Source organism: Megascapheus bottae, chromosome 2 (genome assembly GCF_031878675.1).
Source record: "Megascapheus bottae isolate mThoBot1 chromosome 2, mThoBot2.hap1, whole genome shotgun sequence".
Classification (NCBI taxonomy): Eukaryota; Metazoa; Chordata; class Mammalia; order Rodentia; family Geomyidae; genus Megascapheus; species Megascapheus bottae.
The window spans coordinates 89,909,169-89,923,029 of NC_143510.1; the positions used below are offsets into that span (position 1 = coordinate 89,909,169).

Genomic DNA, 13,861 nt, shown 5'->3' on the forward strand with positions numbered 1-13,861 from the left:
GCGTGGCCCTGACCCTCTGCTCCATGAGGACAGAGCCCCACTTTCCTCTGGACTTGCTTGGGGCGAGTGGGCCTGGCAGCCTCCTCTGGCCATCCTCCAGCTGTCCCAGGTAGACTGTCCCCAGGAATGGGGACTCTGGGGACACCAGGAGACATTGGAAGATGCCAGGGGTAGAGGACAGGGAGCTGGAGTTGTAGGGGTATCCACATCATAAAGCAGGCAGCACAGGGGCACCTGAGTCAGAATAATTTAATTCACAGTTTGGGGGCAGCTCCTCCTGTTCTCACGGAGCCTCTGCAGGGAAGTGAACTCACAGGCGTGACCTCTGGGAGCCGGGCAGCTCTAGGGGAGGGGGTGCCGGGCTGTGCTGAGGGCGAAGTTGAATGGGACACCCTACTCCTGGAGCCTGGGTTTCCATAAGTGAGGGGCAGTGACTCCCCATTTTGCTGCCCTGGCCCCGGGGAAGGGGGTAGACGTGGTGGGTGGTATTCATGGAGGCTCCCACGCTCCAGGCCAGGGCAGGGCTCCCCTAGTCTTGGTCCCTTGGACAGGTCAAGGAAGGGGCCGTGGGGGCCTGAAGTGACAAGGCAGGGGGGCTGGCCTCCGATGGAGCTGCCGGCCTGGCTGTGTGGGCCCAGGCTCAGGGAGCGAGCAGCAGCTGCACCAGCTTCTGGAACTGCTCCCGGTGCTCATAGATGTACACCTCCGTCTCCCACAGGGCATTCACCAGCACGGCGTCGCTGACCTCGTCCAGCATGATGTCCATCCCCAGCTGGGGGTTCAATCTGTGTGCACCAGGGAGCCAGGCTCACCAGGGGTCGGCCTGGGGGTCAAGGGGCCCCACCAGGCCTGAGCCTCACCTGAAGTACTGGATGCCGACCATCTCACACCAGGCGCGGGCCCGGTCCACAGCCCGCCCGTCCGGATCTGTGCACTGGTGAGAAGCAGCCTCCGTGAGCCCTGCCCTGGCCCTGTCCCCGCTGGGCTCCACCCACCATCAAGGAGACTCTGGGCCTCAGGGATACCCCACTGCACACAGCTCACGGGAGTGAGTGGCCTTGGGGGCAGTGCAGAGTGGCCACCTCCATGCTGTGGCTTTAGTCTACCTACACCTGGCTCTGGCAAGAGACACACAGGCAAAGACGGTGTGAAAGAACCCTCCAAGGGCATTGTTGAAGGACAGGCCCAGCCCAGAGACTCCATAGTGGGAACTTTTCCACAGCTGGCCAAGGAGGCTGGAAAAAGCCCCACTGTCACCCATGGGGCAGAGGGGATGGAGGCCTTTGCCAGGACAGGACCTGAGGGACACAGCCTGGGGGAGGCCCCAACTCACACAGTCCACTACCATCTTGCCCAGTTCCTTGGCCCCAAAAACCGTCTTGGCCAGTTCCCAGGGGTTGCTGGGACGGAAGACATCCACACAGGTTACCGGCACCTGCGGGGACCTCCCTGTCCCCAGGGAGACAACGATGGACAGTTTCTTCACCTTGCTTTCCTGGCCCTGTGGTGAGCAAGAAAGGGTCAGAGGGGACCTCCCACAGGGGACACAGGGAGAGGCAGAATGAACCTCACACAGGGACACAGGGAGATCACAGGGAACTTCCCACAGGGATTCAGGTAGAGGTCATGGGGAACACGGGGCCCCCCACAGAGGGGACCCCCTATGGGGGCAGAGTCTGAGAGTTCAAGGCAGGCACTGAGGAAGGGACATGGCCATAGGTGGATGTGGCAGTACATCTGAGTGCGCATTCTTGCAGCACCTGGGCACCACAGGCCTGTAGGACCAGCTGGGAGCGCTCCTGCCAGCACTCAGGGTGAGGACAGCGGGGCTGGGGGAGGTGGCTCTGGCTCTCTAGCCATGTTTAGGGGTTTTTTTTGTCTTCTTTTTTGGTACTAGGGATTGAACCCAGGACTTGCTAGGCAACTGAGCTACATCCCAGTACCACGACGAGAGCTCAGCAAAGCAGCCAGCCCTCCCCAGGTCCTGTGAGCCCTGCACACAGAGCCACCAGCATCCAGGCTTTGTAGAGGGAATAGCCCTGACTACAGTCTGTCCATGAGATGTGTGTCCTGGCTGTCCACTGGCAGAGGGTTTGCACTGGGCCTCAGGCAGCCGTGGCTGGCAGGAGGGCCACTAGCCTTCCCGGTGTAGGGAGTATCTACCCTGTGTGGCCATGCCCAGTCTGTGCCCACGTGGCTCTCACCTTGCGGATCAGGTCCTGGTTGAACTCATGGATCTCGGTCATGGCGTCCAGCGTGGGGTTGTTGGCCAGCAGCCCGCCGTCCAGGAAGCGGCCATTGGGCCGGAAGTAGGTGGGGGCTGCCCCACTGCTCCGCGCCGCCCGCCATACCAGCTGTTCTAGGGGGAGGGGGAGGGGTCCAGCTTGGCACAAGAGCTGGTACAGGCCTGTGCCCTTCAGATCTCAGGGTGACCCTATGTGTGGAGTGCAGGGGCAGGTGCCCCACATTGCAATGGAAGGTGGGGCCCTCCAAGGCCCAGGAGCCCCAGCAGTGCCCGTCCTCAGTGGATCAGGACGGAGCAGAGGGAGGAGTCTGAGGGCACCCATCACTCCAGCATGTCAGCATTAAGCGTGGTGTAAACCTGAGGGGTGTGTCGGAGGCTTGAGGTTAACGTTCTGGCTGAATCGAGGCTCCCGAACAGCCTCTGGAGCCTCGTAGTTCCGGAAGAGGTGGAGCTCCGCGGGCTGCCTGTCCGACAGGGTCCCAGTCAGCATCACTCTGCGGAGAACACGGGCGGAGCTGAGCCGGTCACCTGGCCTCTTCCTCCCCGCCACCTGGCAGAGCTGCCACCACACAGGGAGTTCAAGTTTCTCCAGACAGTCTTTGGCACCAGGAGAGTTGGCCAGGGCGGTGATTTAGCCCAAAGCACCCACATTTCCCACAGGTTTATCCCTACGCTCAATAACGTACTTGGGAGAAATTGTCCTGAGAAGCAGTCACATGTGTTCAAGACAGGCTGTCAAAGCAGGAGTGACAGCTGCCATTTCTTAAGTAAACGGCGGAGTCGGAAGTGCTGGTAATCCCTGTAATGCCTGTAATCCTGGCTCTCCAAAAGCAGAGGCAGGAAGACTGACAAGTTTAGGCAAGCCTGGGCTGTTAGAGTGAGATCCTGTCTCAAAAACAACCCAAACATGGGCCAGGAGTTTGGCCTACTGGTAGAGTACTTGCCTAGCATGCATGAAGACATGGGTTCAATTCCTCAGTACCACCTACATAGAAAAAGCTGGAAGTGGTGCTGTGGCTCAAGTGGTAGAGCAATAGCCTTGAAAAATCCCAGAATAGTGCCCAGGCCCTGAGTTCAAGCTTCAGGACTGGCACAGAAGAAAAAAAAAAAAGAACTAGGAAGAAATCACCCTTTCCTAGCCCCTAGAGACTAGAAGGAAAACTGGAAGACAAACCTCAGAGAAAGTTGACTACATTTGCTCTCATGCAGATGGAGTCAAGATTCACATTGGTAGCCGGGCACCAGTGCCTTACACCTATAATCCTACCTAATCAGGAGGCTGAGATCTGAAGATGGAGGTTCAAAGCCAGCCTGGGCATTAAAGTCCATGAGACTCTTATCTCTAACAAACCACCAGAAAACCAGAAGTGGCACTGTGGCTCAAGTGGTAGAGCACTGACCTTGAGTTGAAGAACTTGGGGACAGTGCCCAGGTCCAGAGTTCAAGCCCCACAACTGACCAAAAAAAAAAAAAAAAATTCACATCATCTGGGAGTAAGGTAAGGTCCTACACATCCAGAGAGAAATTTAGTGGAAGTGGCCTAGCTGTCAGTGTCCAGTCATTGAACAGGTCACAGTGTCTGGAGCAAGGAAACCCATTGGCCTTCACAGAATCTGCATGTATTATTTTTCAACACTAAGGAGCAGCACCTAGTTAAAAATAACAAAAAGTACACATACAATGAAATAAGCCACTATGAGGGAGAACTAGCTCAAACCACAGAAACAGTACAACATACCTACAGAGCCTTTTGCTATCAGAGGCAGCTATCACATGATTAAAAAGCTACACTCATAATGTTTAACGCTATCAAGCTCAACCCTGATAATATCTTAAGGGGATAAGAGTCTATAAATGCTGACACATGCATGGAACAGGAGGATCACAGTCCAACACTAGCCCAGGCAAGAGTCTAAGACGCTATCTGAAAAGCAAACTAAAATAAAAAAGGACTGGGGGCATGGTTCAACTGGTAGAGTACTTTCCTAGCAAGCATGAGGCCCTGTGGTTAAACCTCAGAGCCACCAAAACGGGGTATAGGGGACTATGAAAAATGACCAGCCAGCTGCAATGGCTTACGCCTGTAATCCCAGTCACTCAGGAGGCTGAGAACTGAGAATTGTGGTTCAAAGCCAGCCCGGGCACTAAAGAAAGAACGTGAGACTCTTATCTCCAATTAACCACTAGAAAATGGGAAGTGGTGCTGTGCCTTAAGGGGTAGGGTGGTAGCCTTGAACTGAAGAGCTTAGGGACAGTACCCAGGCCTAGAGTTCAAGCCCCATGACCCTCAAAAAAAAAAAAAAGTGTGAAGCCAACCCACGTGGGAAAGTCTGTGAGACTCATCTCCAGAAAACCAGACGTGGAATTGTGGCTCAAAGTAGTAGAGTGCTAGCCTTCAGTATAAAAGCTCAGGGACAGCCCCCGGCCCTGAGTTCAAGCCTCACAACCACTACCGCCACAAACAATAAAAATGAACTAAAATATCTGAAGAAGAACCAGAGTACTTTTTGAGCTTCAAAATACGTATACATACAATAGACTAAAAAACTTGATGGATGTGTTAAGTGAAAAATTACATAAAACTAAAGATGGAATTCATGAGTTAGAAAATTAGTAAAAAGAGCTGGGTGAGGTGGCTCACGCCTGTAATCCTAGCTACTCAGGAGGCTGACATTTGAGGATCATGGTTCAAAGCCAGCCTGGGCACCAAAGTCTGTAAGAGTCTTATCTCCCATCAACAACCAGAAAACAGGAAGTGGGGCTATGGCTCAAAAGGTAGAGCGATAGCCTTGAGTTGAAAATCTGAGGAACAGCGCCCAAGCCCAGATTTCAAGCCCCAAGACAAACCAAAAAACCCCAATGTTAGAACACATGATATCTGACGTGTCTAGGGAATTAGCAGACACACTGCACAGGCCCAGGAAGGAGGTGTGGAGGGCAATGCCAACTGGCTGGGGGCAGCGTCAGGTCAGTGCTCGGCAGGGTACTGACTGCGGCTACCGCTGTGCTGGGTAGATGACTCTAGGACCTCTTGTCAGTGCGCAAGGCTAAGACCCAAGGATTGACATCTGCTAGAAATCTGGTCCTGCCCATGGGAGAGGATACTCCACAAGTCCTTACCAGTACCCAGCTATCCTCCTCTATGCCTGGGCCCACAGGCTGAGCTCAGGAAGGGGGTCACCCGAGTAGATGCACCTGTGGGGAGGAGCTGGCAGAAGGGGCTTACTTGGGTTTCTTGACGTCTGTCATCTTGGTGTGCTCTCCAAATTCTCGCTTCAGGAACTCCTCCAGGGGCCCCGACTCATAGGGCCTTGAGCCCCGGAACACCTCATCCTTCATGCGGAAGTACACACCACGCATGTAGGCCATGGACTTGCCTGGGAATGGGGAATGAGGAGGGAGAGACCTGAGGACTGCCAGCACTGTCCAGGAAGAGGGTCTGCACAGGCCAGCCATAGGGAGCAGGACCCGGCCCCAGCAAGTAGCAGAGGATATGCCAGCGGGCTAATTGCACTCAAACTTCCAGGACCCTCCTAGTAACTTGCACACATACACCAAGCCCCTCAGCAGCCCCAAGGCTCTGCACCTGATCTGACCTGGTGTTCACAACTTCACAATGTTTCCTTAAAGGGTCCTAGCTGTATACAAAAGCTAGATCCACACTGGCTGTCACAGACAAGATACAGCAACCTGTCCTCTGAGCCTGCAGGTGATGAGACAACTTATCTACCTCCTGAGGTAAGTCCCCAAGCCAGGGCTGCAAAGTAGGCAGTGAAAAGTAGCCAAAGACTTCATAACCCCTTCCAAAGTGCCCAGGAGAGCCATGGCTCACACCTGTAATCCTTGTTTTTTCCTTGCCAGTCCTGGGCCTTGAACTCAGGGCCCGGGCACTGTCCCTGAGTTTTCTCAAGGCTAAACCTCTACCAATGTAGCCACAGCGCCACTTCTAGCTTTTTCTATGTAGGTGGTACTGAGGTTGATCAAGCCCAGGTCTTCTTGCATGCTAGGTAAGCACTCTACCACTAGGCTAAACTCCCAGCCCATGAAATCCTAACTACTTAAAAGGCTGCAATCTGAGGATTGCAGGTCAGCGCCAGCCCAAGAAGAAAAGTTTATGGGACTCTTATTTCTAATTAACCACCAAAAAGCTAGACTGGAGGTGTGGTTTAATTAATAGAGCACTTTGAACAAAAAACTAGTCAAGTTCAAACCCCAACTGGTGCGTGCGCGCGCGTGTGTGCATGTGCACACAGCACCCAGGAGTCTAGACTTGGAGATGGCCCCTGAGGAGGGAGGTTCAAGAAGGTGCTCTGGCCAGCCTCCAGGGTTTGGTCACCAGGCTGGAGGCTTCGAAGCCCCTGGAGAGCATGGATCTACCCTGCTGCCTGCACTGGGCAAGGCTGACCTGAGTGCCCAGCTCCACTTCACAACAGAGATGCCATTTGGGGAGCAAGTGATGCCTCTCTGGGCAACAAACCAAGTGCCCATTACCTCTGGTAGGCTGCATGAAAGGAGATGGGTGGACAGCTACTGTGTGCCCAGTGGGTGTCTAGCGGACTGCTATGGCGTGAGTAAACTATAGGGCTTGGCCAACCTTTCCTGTCCAGGGCTCTGGAGTTGTGACTCGGGGCTCCCTCGATGGAACAGGTGGTGAGCTCTGCAGTGCTGCCTGGAGTGGGGAGGGGACGAGGCCCCAGACACACGGACATCCCCTGCAACCTGGAACCCCAACACTGGAAGTACCCCATGATGGACCAAGGCCTTACCCTACACCCCCACCCCAACTGCATGCAAAGCTCTGCAGAGGCACTTGTCCTCCTCAAGGTCTGACCACACTCTGACCACCACCGCCACACCCCCCTCCCCCCCCCCCCCCCCCCGGGCCAGGGGCTATGCTCACTGTGCAGAATGGCCAGGGCCAGGATGCCACCTGTGCTCGTCCCTGCCACCCAATCAAAGAGGTCTTTGGTGGACATGCCGGAGGCCTTCTCGATGGCGATGAGGAGTTGGATGATGACCAGGCCTTTCACACCCCCTCCGTCCAGGCAGAGCAGGTGGTCTTGGCTGCAGTGAGGACAGCAGGGGGAGCCGAGGAGCACATGGTGGCTCAGTACCCCACCCCCCCAGCTCATGTCCCTCAGCATCTATACTGTGTGGACATCAACAAAGATGGCCAGGCCTGGGTGGGGTCAGCGAGCTAATGGAGAGTAGGTGGAATGAAGGGAAAAGGTAGGAGAGTAGGGCAGGAACTCCCAGAGGGTATTAGCACAGCTTGGGTCCGTTCCAGGCCTGCCCCAAAGCAGATATGGGGCAAAGTCTGTTAGAAGGAAAACAGTGGGGGATGGGGACAGGGCTTTTTATCTGGGAGAGAAGGGCGGGGATGGATGGAAGGCCTGTGCGAAGGAACATAAGCATGACCTGGCTCTGTGCTGTCCTCCTGCCCACCTGTTTGTGGAGCAATGAAGGCCAGAAGTGAGGAGGCTGGCATAAAATCACATGACTGGCTCTAAGTCACATCCTCCAGCCCAGTCCCCGGGGCACCTGCCCTCTCTGATCAGGCTGGAGGGGCCGCCCTCATTGTCCACTCTGTTCTTCTTTCTGGTCCCTTCTCATCTTTCCCTTCAGCTTGACTTGTCTACACGAGGCCTCCCCCAAAGTCAGCAGCCCCTGGGGCACAGCTGCCCCCTCCCCCTGTGGTCAGAGCTATCTTGAACAATAGCCCTTGGCTCTTCTGCTTCTCTCTGCTCTCACCTCTGGACTAGATGCTCCACCAGCCATGGCCTGACTCTGCTCTCACAGCACTGCTGTCCAGGGACACAGGAGAGCAGGTGAAGGAGGCCTGTGTGCCACCTCCAGGGCCTCTAGAGCAGGTGCCCACTCACTCAGCAAGCCTGGGGCAGCTGCACTGCCACCACATGCCTGAGAGCCTGGGCCCACAAGGCAGAGAAACAGGACTCCCATGGAGGTGGGCTCGCAGAAGAGAGGCCACCCTGAGAGGCTTACAGTCCCCCATGGGGAGGCCTCTGGGGTCTCCTGACTCTCACCTTACCCCATCTTCAGGAAGAGCTCATCCTCCCTCAGGTGCATCTAGCTTACTAGAGCTCTGGACAGGAATGTGTATAACATGCGTGCAAACGCATGCTTCTCTGCACTGGAACACATATACAGGAGGCAGGGCAGTAGGGGGAAGGGCCACAGTGCCCTGGAGGGGCTTGTGCATCTCTAGGACAAAAGTAACAGGGTTGCCGTGGAAATGAGAAGGAGGTGCCAAGCTGGGAATATGTCTTAGTGGTAGAGCGCCTGCCAAGCATGCATGCAGCCCTGGGTCCAATTCCTCAGTACCACATAACAGAAAAGGCCGGAAATGGTGCTGTGACTCAAGTGGTAGAGTGCTATCCTTGAGCAAACAAAGCTCAGGGACAATGCCCAAGCCCTGAGTTCAAAACCCAGGACTGGCAACAACATCAACAAAGAAAAAAAAAAAGGAAAAAGAAAAGCAAGCAAACAAGCAAAGGAAAAAAAAAAAAAAGGATGCCCTGAGGTGTTGTCTACACCTTGCGGCAGGAACATCAGAGCCCTGCCACCAGGCTGTCTGCCGCTGGGAGCAGTGGCCGTCTCTGAAGATGCAGGCTGGCAGTGACATGCACCAGGACACAGGCGGCAATGTCCTAAGACTTCTGTGGCTTACTGTGTCGGCCTGAACTGCCCAACAAGAATGATTCTGCCATCACAAGCCCCACAGACTGGGGCTGTTACAGACCACAGAAAAGAGGAAAGCTGCCTTACTAGGCAGGGCAGGACAAGTGGGAAGCCTGCCCAGCCACGGAGGGAGGCTTCCATATCGGCCTGGCTCTGTTCCTGGTCCTGGCTCCACTTACGTCCGCTTCTCATCCCTCATGGAGCTCAAGATGAATGCTGGCTTCCGGGCCCGGGAGATGGGCAAGAGGTCCTGCAGCTCTGCGGGGCACAGGGCAGGGCACGCTGGGGCCAGCAGGTCCTGACCACATCCCACATGTCCCTAGAGCATGAGTGGAGCTGTGCCCCAGCCCCTGTTATCTCTCTGTGGCTCTGCCCTGACACTCTGCCTCCTGCCCCAGAGCCCATAGGCCTGCCGGGAGTGAGCCCAGCCCAGCTCCCCAGCACACAGCCTCCTCCTGAAAATTTCTGCCTCACATGCTCCCTTGCCCAGAGGACTCAGCGCACAAGCACAGCTTGGCGCAGGGCTGGGCTGTTCTCAGCTCCTCAGGGGCATCACAACTACTGCTACCAATGAACTACCAAGCCTCAAACGTGCTTTGTGACCCATGGGAAGGGCTCAGTGAGGAAAATACAGAGGGCCCAACTCCATGAATGAAGGGGACAGCCCCCTATCCTTTGTCATGGTCCCAGGTCTGAAAACCTCCTTGTGGGTTCAGTTCCACCCGCCATCCTCTCCATCCCACCATCATCCTAACAAGCAGTGCAGCCCCCATGCCTGCTCCAGCATGCCCGGCATGTGACTGACAGCCCACCCACCACAGTGCAAGGAGCTAGACGCAGCACAGCAGGCAGGCAGGCAGGCAGGCAGGCAGGAGTAAGGCAGTGTCAGCGAGAGGCTAGCCAGGAGGGGCAGTGCTGAGTGGGGGGAGGGAAGGTGAATGTGCCTGGTGGTACAACTGAGGAAAGGAGGAGAAGGGACCAGGGCTGAGGCTTGTGGGCAGGGCTGGGCTCAGCAGCTTTTCTAGGCCCAGGCATTACCCTTCTGCCGCCACGCCCCAGGCCCACTGTCCAGCCTGGCTTGGGAAACTGCCTGCCTGTAAAATGGAGAGCGAAAGATGGGGCGCTGGGGGAGCTCCTGGGGACACAGTGGGGAAGGCAGCTGCTGGGCTGGCCTTCCAGAGCTTCAGGCCCTGCTGGGTGGCCCTGGTGGAGGGCCGAGATCTGCCTCCACCACTGCTAGCAGGTCTGCCTACCAACGATTGGTTCCTGGCTGCCTTCAGGGTAGAGGCTCCACTCCTCAACAGCCTAGACCAAAGCAGGGTCCTGTCTCCTCTGGGGCTGTCTCCAAGGGCAACAAGGCATACAGGGAAAATGCTGGTTGCTGACAGGACCAGCAGGGGGCACACCAGGGCTGGCCCGGGACAGACTCAAGGTAACACAAGTAATGCCTGGTCTGAGACTGAGTCCGGAGCACCTTCTTGGGGACTCCAGCCAGGGTCCGCCAGGGCGTGGCTGTCCACATTGGCTAACAGCTCTTGACCTTCCTCCCTTCAACGCCTCCCATCTTGGGGCCTAATTCTTTCTCTCCAGTGGGAGTGGCTGGGGCAGAAGTGAGGGGCAGGGGAGGGCAGTCTCCTACCTAGGTTGTTTAGGCTGATCGCTGGGGGCTGGGCTCTCTCCTGGGAGGAGGGAGGTGATGCTGCAGAGCCCTGAGCCGAGGGGACCTCTGAGAGGCCCGGGGCGTGGTATTCGGCCCCCACGGTTTTCAGCAGGCTCAAGAGTGCCTTCCTGGTGACCACTTGTCGTGGTGTGGGAAGGAGAAATGGCAACAAGGAAGTAAGGCCCCTCCCTCCACACAGGAGCCCTGTCCCACTGCCCGGCCACCTGACTGTACAGAGGGCCACGCTGTGGGGTGTGCTGATCAGGGTGTTAGGCTCCATGTGTCTCCTGGCACTGGGGAAAGGGTGTCAGGGTGGACTATAGGGTAGGGCAAGAGGAAGACAGGGTCACCTGCCCCATTATTCTACCCTTCTAATCTAGTCAAGGAAGACAGGGCAGCCATCTTCATGGTGAGCAGTTCTCAAAACCTCAAGTGATATCTCTTTTCAGAGCTTGAAAGGGACAAGCCAGTCTATGCCTTACCTCCCTGAACGCGCCCCATCTAGTCTGAAAGGGACAGGTCAAAACCTACTTGGCAGAAGCAGCAGACTTCCACTTGCCCACCTGTGACCTTTTCCTTTCTGCAGAGACAACTCTGGTCAAGGGCCTGAACGCAATGGGAGCTGACGGCAGGGACAGGGGAGGGTTTAAACTGATAGTGGGTCTGAGTTCTCCAGGGAGAAGGGGCAAGATCACAGGCCAGAGCCCACTTAAGAGTCCTTAAGAGTCCTCCAGAGGGGCTCTGGACAACCTGCCTCCTCTGCTCTACAAGGCTCAATGCTCAGAGGCGTAGTGCATGCATATGTGTGTCTATGCACAGGAAGGCATGCAAAGGCATTCACAGTGCATGCACAAATGTCTGTGAACTTAAGGGCATGCAAAAGTGTGTGCAGGCATGCACTACCCCATCCTGAACATGCGAGGGCCATTCTGCTGCTGCCCATCCTGGCCATGCCTATGGGAGATCTGGGCCCCCAGGGGCTGCATGGGAGAAGACCCAGCTTGACAAGCCCTTGGTGGACCCACCTTGGGGAAGGACACTCCCTCTTGGAGCCCCACATGATCCTGGCCACCCTCAGCAGAGAGCAGTGACAGTCAGCACAGGATTCTGGCGGCTGATGGCTCAGCCGTCTGTCCTCAGAATCTGCCTCTGCTCCTGCCCCTGCCCCTGTCCCTGCCCAACTGTGATCTCTGGTGCCAAAGCACATACGTTTGCTCATCTTGGAGGCTATAAATGCAGGCGTCTCCCCGAAGTCATTTGGGATGTCCACCTCTGCTCCAAACACGATGAGGGCCTTGACCAAGTCTAAGTTGTCATTCTGTTGGGGATGGAGGAGAGGATATCAGGTGACAGCTCAGGGAACACATCAAATAATGGGGGAGGGATCTCATGAGCATGGAGACATCAAGGTCCCTGGCTCCATGACCAAGGAATCTGGCATTCCATAGCCTGCCGTTTCATGACTCATGTCCTGACCAATAAGCTTCAGAGCCCAGGTAGAAAATCAAGGATCACCAAGCTCCTCTAGAAGCTCCTAGATGCTTCCAGGAGCCCTGGGACACTGAGGAGCTGGCTGCTGGCAGCTCTCAGCGAAAGTCCATCCAGTCCAGGAAAACTGAGCACTTGCTGAGCAAGCAAGCAGAGTAAGAATGTGAGGACCTGAATTCAGACCCCCATATCAACAGAAAAAAGAGGAAAAAACCCACTACTACTCTTTGCCCAAGGTTTCAACTAACTGCAAAGATTTTAAGAAACTCGTATATTGTCATGATAGGCTTGATATCTTCAAATTTAAGAAGTTTTGGGCTGGGACTTTGGCCTAGTGGTAAGGTGCTTGCCTAGCATGCATGAAGACCCAGGTTCGATTCCTCGGTACCACATACATAGAAAAAAAGCCAGGAGTGATGCTGTGGCTCAAGTGGTAGAGCTCTAGCCTTGAGAAAGTCCAAGGACAGTGCTCAGGACTGGCCAAAAAAAAAAGGTTTTTGTTGTTTTTTTCCTCAAGGCTAGCACTCTATCACTTAAGTAACAGGCTCCACTTCTGGCTTATTAGTGCTTAATTGCAGATAAGAGTCTCATGTACTGTCCTGCCTAAGCTGGCTCTGAATTTTAGTCCTTAGATCTCAACCGTCTGAGAAGCTAGGATTAGAGAGGCATGAGTCACCAGTACCTGGCTTAAATTTAATATAATAAGGTGCTGACATGAGGAAGAACAAAGTGGCTAGCTGAGCTATCCAGGAGGCTGGGATCTGAGAATTACAGTTCAAAGCCAGCCTAGGAAGATAAAACTGTGAGACTATTGTGTCTAAATAACCAGCCAAAAGCCAGAAGTAGAGTTATGGCTCAAGTGATAGAGTATTAACCTTGAGTAAAAAAGCCCAACAAGAATGTGAGGCTCTGAGGTCAAGCCCTAATACCAGCATACACACACACACACACACACACACACACACACACACACACACACACACACAAAAAAAAAAAACCCTGAACAAGACAAAAAGTTGGCTGGAAGTGTGGTCTAGTGATAAGAGTGCTTACCTAGGCTGAGAGTTTGGCCTAGTGGTTTAAGACCTTGCCTAGCATGCATGAAGACCCGGGTTCGATTCCTCGGTACCACATACATAGGAAAAAAAGCCGGAAGTGGTGCTGAGGCTCAAGTGGTAGAGCTCTAGCCTTGAGAAAATCTAAGGACAGTGCTCAGGCCCTGAGCTCAAGCCCAGGACTGGCAAAAAAAAAAAAGAGTGCTTACCTAGCATGCAAGAAGCCCTGGGTTCAATTCCTCAGTACCACATACACAGAAAAAGCTGGAAGTAGTGCTGTGGCTCAAGTGGTAGAACACTAGCTTTGAGAAAGCTCAAGGACAGTGCCTACCTAGGCCCTGAGTTCAAGCCCAGGATTGGGGGAAAAAAAGTCTCTGGATTATTCAAAAATTTTAGAAATACCCATGGACTGACTGGACCAAAGTTTGAGAACTGACCATTGAAGGGTCCGCTTAAGGCCAGCAATATCCAGCCTTCATTCCAGTGTCAGAATCCTGGGGAGCAATGTCTGCTACAGTTAGGACCTTGGGTGGGAATAACACGCTTCAATCCATCCTAACACATCTTTTAGTCTTGGGGGGTCTTAACATCCTCTCTGATACTTTCTAATCAATGTTTGTCATGTAGCGTTACCCCCAAAACACACACCATACTCATGTGCTCGATATAGTGGGCCCCTGGACTTGATATGTTTAACATATCTGCCAGGGCTCC

At 54.6% G+C, this 13,861-nt stretch overlaps 1 protein-coding gene across 6 annotated transcripts in view; it reads right to left on the reverse strand.

The window, feature by feature from the left end:
• Window positions 1-239: 239 nt before the first annotated feature.
• Pla2g6 (phospholipase A2 group VI) overlaps window positions 240-13,861 on the reverse strand; it is a 31,469-nt gene continuing 17,847 nt past the window's right edge. For 4 of the 6 annotated variants that reach the window (XM_090328688.1, XM_090328687.1, XM_090328689.1 and 1 more), the window contains 10 exons: window positions 11,814-11,922; window positions 10,584-10,742; window positions 9,124-9,202; window positions 7,146-7,309; window positions 5,472-5,622; window positions 2,603-2,739; window positions 2,205-2,359; window positions 1,334-1,501; window positions 861-934; window positions 240-785 (listed from right to left, as the gene is read on the reverse strand). In XM_090328688.1, the coding sequence (XP_090184814.1) occupies window positions 641-785; window positions 861-934; window positions 1,334-1,501; window positions 2,205-2,359; window positions 2,603-2,739; window positions 5,472-5,622; window positions 7,146-7,309; window positions 9,124-9,202; window positions 10,584-10,742; window positions 11,814-11,922 (1,341 nt within the window). In that variant the 3' untranslated portion in view covers window positions 240-640. Of the gene's footprint in view, window positions 786-860; window positions 935-1,333; window positions 1,502-2,204; window positions 2,360-2,602; window positions 2,740-5,471; window positions 5,623-7,145; window positions 7,310-9,123; window positions 9,203-10,583; window positions 10,743-11,813; window positions 11,923-13,861 lie in introns of those variants that run through there. The other 2 variants (XM_090328690.1, XM_090328691.1) reach the window with 2 other exon arrangements.